Source organism: Sander vitreus, chromosome 14, assembly GCF_031162955.1.
Source record: "Sander vitreus isolate 19-12246 chromosome 14, sanVit1, whole genome shotgun sequence".
Lineage (NCBI taxonomy): Eukaryota > Metazoa > Chordata > Actinopteri > Perciformes > Percidae > Sander > Sander vitreus.
The window spans coordinates 10,528,947-10,534,946 of record NC_135868.1 but is presented as its reverse complement, the minus strand read 5'-3'; the positions used below and the strand labels follow the sequence as shown (position 1 = coordinate 10,534,946).

The 6,000-nt window shown below is 38.0% G+C and overlaps 1 protein-coding gene across 1 annotated transcript; it reads right to left on the bottom strand.

Annotated features, from left to right (window-relative positions):
* Positions 1–2,812: 2,812 nt before the first annotated feature.
* LOC144528916 (uncharacterized) lies at positions 2,813–5,571 on the bottom strand. The gene is made up of 3 exons (XM_078267790.1): positions 5,408–5,571; positions 4,034–4,144; positions 2,813–3,462 (listed from the first exon to the last, which is right to left on the bottom strand). Exons 1-3 carry the CDS (start codon positions 5,457–5,459, stop codon positions 3,227–3,229), a joined length of 399 nt encoding a protein of 132 aa, XP_078123916.1. The 5' UTR covers positions 5,460–5,571; the 3' UTR covers positions 2,813–3,226.
* Between the last annotated feature and the right edge of the window lie 429 nt (positions 5,572–6,000).

Below are 6,000 nucleotides of genomic sequence, written 5' to 3'. Positions count from 1 at the left end.
CCTAAATGTACTTAAAGTTCTTAATACCTGTCTCAGTATAACAACTGTTAACTGAGTCTTATGTCCATCTGAGAAAGTCATGAAAAGATACCAGAAGAAGAAATGTGCAAAAATGAGGTTTATCAGGTTTTGTGTTCCAGCTAGGTGAAGTCATTACTGGGAAAACCCAGCTCAAACATTCAAAGCATGAAGGAAACTCACACTCATCAAGATTGAGAACAAAGAATTATTATTATTTACTTCCATTATAAACATGCATTAAAGGGTTTCATGCAGTTAAAATATTCGTTTTTATACTGTGTCTATATTTCCTCAAACCCCACATTTACAGGCATAGATGTTATAACAATGGGATTATCACACTATAGGAGTGTGTTTGAGGTTAATTAAGTGTAGCAATTATAGCTATTGCTTGTGTACAAAGGCAACACTCAGTCATTAATAGGATCTTTTTTCTTTTAAAGGCTTCAGCTACACCAATCGGTCTGTAGGGTGGCGCACAAAGCTGCAGTGAGAGGGAGCTGGATGGATGTGGCTCCAGTACAGCAGTCAGTGCTGCAGCAGGTCCTGGTGACGGTGCATTCTGCAGTTAGGAGGGCTCTGGATTCAGTTTGGTTGCAGAGAGAATAAGCCGTGCATCCTCGAGTCTGAAGGGTCATAAAATGACTGATGTTGAAGGCTGAAGGAGGACAAAAAGATCAGAAGAGTGTTAACTTTTTTTTTTACATAGAAAATAAAAAAGTACTAATAGGCTACATCATCACTCTGCGTCTGTCATTCTAGATAGCCTAATGCAAGATGTATTCAGACCCTCTACTAAAGTAATAAGTATATATCTTGTCCCGAGTAAACCTTCCTCCTGCACGTAGGCTATATATATCCAAATATCCCCTGCTAGCTGAAGTTAACGATATCAAAGCTGATTGAGGTGGAGCTGATTTGTCCTATGTTGTATTCTGGGTAGTTTCATCTAAAACAAAGCATATTATTTTGTGATGATCCCATGTTTTGTAAATGATAGTAAGTAATCTGCGGCATACTAGCAGCTGAGGCTGCCAAATAAACATAAAGATAAAAAGTAGTAAAGTAAAAGTAAAAAGTAATTTACTAAGAACATGAAAATACTAAAGCAAAGTTTAGGTAGGCTGCCTCGTTACTTTCCACTACTATCTTGTGTATATTTGTGTGTTTACTATTCTAACCCCAGTTGGCCTGAAATGGACTTTTCAGCTGTGAGTGTGTGTGTGTGTGTGTGTGTGTGTGTGTGTGTGTGTGTGTGTGTGTGTGTGTGTGTGTGTGTGTGTGTGTGTGTGTGGCATTAGAGGGTTTATATTATTTGCTTTGGGCATGACAGGTATTGTGCTAAGTTGTGTCATAACAACAGTAGTCTCGCTTTGCCTGACCATCCACACACTGCGGAGTGGAGGAGGGTCTGGCTAGTCCACACAGCATTCCGGGATGGGAGAAAAACGTGCTCTGGTTTATTGGAATTTCTTTAAACCAATCACAATCGTCATGGGCGGTGCTAAGCTCTGCACGGAGCCGCTGTAAAACAGTCGTGTGAGAGAAAACTCAGATTTATACAGATAGTCTAGCTAGCTGTCTCAATTTACCCTGCAGAGATCTGAGGAGCAGTTAACCATAGTCCTCATAGATACACCAGAGTTTAAAATTCCAACACAAAGAAAGCGGAAGAAAACGGACATCGGCGAAAATACATGTATCCGGGGGAATTTCCTGCGGCACCGGAGCAATCCCGGAAGTGGAACATCAAGGATATAAACTATAGCAAAAGCAACAATGGCTGAAAGTAGCAGACTGACAAAGACATAAACATAAACACTGGCTTTACTGAACCTGGTTACTTCAAGGTTAAAAACGTAACACTATATTACATTTTTCACCCATTGACCTAAGTGCTAAATTGTAAATTACAGTCCAGTATTTCTTGCAATAAATGCTAAGTATTATGATTTAGCCCATTTACAGTAAAAAACAACAAGTTCTTTAAATTTAATTACAAAATATATTGTTTGTCCACACCCTCTAGTATGACACATTAATCCTTTTCTGATCAGCATGACATATATTGTCTTGGAGCAGCCTGGTATCACCAAAAGGCCTATGAATAACACATCAATTTTAGCAGCATGGCTAAATGCTAGCACCATGGGGAACACAATGCATACAGAAATGGGCCATTTAGGTAACACCGCTGCACAACCCTGTGCTAATCGCAGCAACACCTGAATTGGTGTGAATGCAAACTAACGGCATGTGGTAAAATGTTTTGACAGGTGCAGCATACAAATGTACCCGTTATACAGTGTTTTGACTGGTTACCACTAAGTTACTAAATACTGAAAATGTCCATAATCAAGCAATCATGACCGTTGATGTGAAATGTTTTCTACCCCTTTGCTGCACATGCATCCTGGATTTGTTGTTTTTAAAAAAGGGAACCTGTCTACTCATTACTTTTAGCAAACTATATTAATGTTTATTACTTTTGGCTGACTATTTCAACGCTTAACTATTATGCTATTATTTTAACTATTTCAACCATTTAGGGGGTACTTTTTGGGGAAACATTGTAGTAAAAGTTGAATAGAGTTTACTATTGTGTACTGAATGATGTTAAAATAGGTGTGAATGTGAGCATGAATGACTCTCTGTCTCTATGTGTCAGCCCTGTGATTGTCCAGGTGTACCCAGGCTCTCGCCAAATGTCAGCTAGGATTGGCTGCAGCCCCCCCACGACCCTTAAAGGATAAGTGGGTAAGGTAAATGGATGCAATAAAATAAGAGCAAATAGCAGAGGCAACAGATGTTTTTCTTTATTTTTGACATCAATGTAAAAGGATAAATAAAAAATAAAAAAAACAACAAAGCATAACAACAGCCACGAAGATTTACGAGCTCAATGTTTCCCTGAAACATCCCATTGATCAACTTCCATGACGTGGATACCTTAGTTTGGAGATTTTTTATAATCGGTCATTAAAATTGAACCCTGACATGACAAGAAGAAAAAAAAGAGTGTCACAGCATATGAACATATAGATAATCATACTTATAAGCTCATAAGGTCAAAAGAGTGTATTTCAGATAGTGCTCTTAGACTTATGGTATGGTTAAAGATTTAGTGTATTACAGTGCAAATGGATTTGAGGTGCATTTGACTGTATCAGTCCGCTGCTGTTTCTGTGATTTTGCGTTAGGCATATCACAGAATGCTGCCCCACATGGAGGCCAGGGCGGCTACACCAATGGCGGCGGTGAGGGTCATCTTGGTCGATGGGGCGCCGCTGACCTGGACGGGGTTGCAGTTGTCTGCTGAGCAACAGTTGACTGTGACCGTGTATGGGACATTCAGCAGGGTGCCGTTGGTGGTGGTGTTGCAGCCAGTAGTCTCCTGGCACCCCTGGGTGTTAAAACCCACAGAGGCTAGTGAGGTGAAACCTGAGGAGAAATGGTTGTGAATACTTTTTACAGAGCCGGAAAATAACCGTTGTACATTTCATCAAATACAGTTTGGAGGCACTGGTCTGTTATTTGAGTGTTTCTATTTAATCACTGCATTACTTTTAAATCAACTAAATGGATGGATATCTATCTATCTACCTACCCACCTATCATTCCTTCCTTCACTACCTTAAGATACAAGTTTTTTTTGCCTGACAATGAGATGAGTAAAATGAGTAGCCTACTTCACTACTTACAGCTACTACTAAAGACTTGTAAAGAAGTTTTTTAGTTAAGTAAATAATCTATATACAGAATTTTACACACTATAGACACAAGAAATAGATTAAGGAATTGCTAATTGAATCAGTATGAAGATAAAACATTAATATAGTCAGATGGGATACTGGTTTCCCAGCTGGGAACACTGTGAGGTGTGCTTGTTGATCTATGTGTGACTGGGCGTCACAGTATTGGGGAGTGATTTAAATTGAATCATGCCTATGTTGTTATATAATGTTTGAAAAGAAAAGGGTGTGAGCTTGTAAGCAATGAGGAGGAGACTTACTTGCTTTTCCAGTAAAGCAGACACTGGTGTTGGTTGAGCAGGTTACTTGATTGTTATTAAGGCAGAAGCCCAGCACACCATACTTGCACTGGTTGCAGGTCAGGGATTCAACTGAAACACAAGAAAGCACAAAAGTTGAAATAAAAAAACACTTTATGTAGAATTTCCACAGTAGTCATCAAAAAATAGATTAAAATAGGATTCAAAATTGTGGGAGGTTTGTGTATACCTTTCTAAAACCTAACCTGTAATATACTTTACACTTATGGCAGTGAAGAATTTGTTTTGAAACTAAACACTTTTGGACTTCAGATATTGGCAGTGATGTATCATCTATCACACATTCTGTTGTGTGGCGCATGCAAAATGGGTCAAACCCAACCCAAGCTAAATAAACAATCAAACTCTGATTTACCCACCGTTGTCAAGGAAAACAAAAATCAGGTGTGAAAGGGTGATAATCAGTGGTGTGCTTTTATAGTTAAAGTAGAGGTTTATCTGATTTGGAGACAGATAAAAAGAGACAAAGGGCTATGTTTATATTTAATAAGGGCCAGTTTACCCAAATGACACAAAGAAAACTTGTCTCAGGTTCCTCTAGTGATAGCCTGATAGCTGTCGAAAGTTGTGGTTTCCCTTGCTCAGATTTTGAGATATCTGCCTCTAAGATTGTTTTCCGTCACCCCAATTCAATGGAGGTAAATACATTTTTTTTATTGGAACTACATTTACATTACATGTCATTTAACTGACGCTTTTATCCAAAGCGACTTCCTATTAAGTGCTTTCAACCATAAAGGTCTAAACCATGATAGTCCAAACTTTCTTCCAAAGAAATAGTCCTTTTACATTTTTTTTTAAGTTTGTGAATTATCCGGAGTAATTGTTTCTGGCAACACATTGATGTTGAGTTTTCCCACTGTAATTTCTTCGTGGTTTTTAAAAAAATATAATTTGGGTGAGCTGACCCCTTCTCAGAGAACTCAAAATTGGTTCCCTTAGCTACATGTTGGAGAAGCATCATGAGTTTTCTAAGTGTTTAGAAATTCATCAGTTGCAGTAATTTAAGGATTTGTTAAAGAAGTACGTGGATGAAATTGATCCACCATTGGTTTGTGCAAATGAAATGATTCTGATTTGTGCATAACATTCACTTTGTCTTCTTTAATTAGTTATGATTTAATTGAGTGACAAAACAATACTAAGAAAATAAGTCAAAAGGCTTTGAAAATATTACTATATATTAACATTAACATTCAGACACTGCCAGAACATTTTCCTGATTTGTTTTGTCTATTCTTTCTTTGTTTGTTGTATTATTATTTTTTCCAGTAATACATTTGTAATAACTGTTTGATAATTGTTAAATCTTACCCAGCATGAAAGATGCAACAGCTACAATGATTCCAAATAGGATCTTTCCCATCTTGATGTGTTGGTTTGGTTCTTGGTTTCTACTCAAAGACAAAAAAAAAATCCTTCCACCCAGGTGATTGGATGCTGTGTGTAGCAAAAACTGATGAGCTTGTTTGGTGATGGGCTGTATTTATACATGAGACAGGTGATGGGAGGGGACAAGAGGGGAGTTTCAGGTCTTTTGTCATCATCTTTACCTCGGGGGAAGAGCCACTGAGAGTAAAGGATGATTGAACCACAGAAAAACAAGCTGTACAAACTGCACAAACTGCCTGAACCTGTCATTCAAGTAAAAGGGTCAGGCATTGACGATTCCTACAGTGCAATACTCAGAAATAATTTGTTTTCTATCACATGATGCAGAGAAGCATCTTCCATTTTGATAAACTCTAAGGCCTATAAATAACACATCAATGTCTTAAGTAATTTTTCGTATTATCACCATGCATTTTTTGCTTTTCGCATGCCATTTCATGCTAGTCTCTATTTACTTGTAATAAGACGTGAAACAAAGAGCAGGAGAGTCCGCATTCAAATACATGACTTTAACC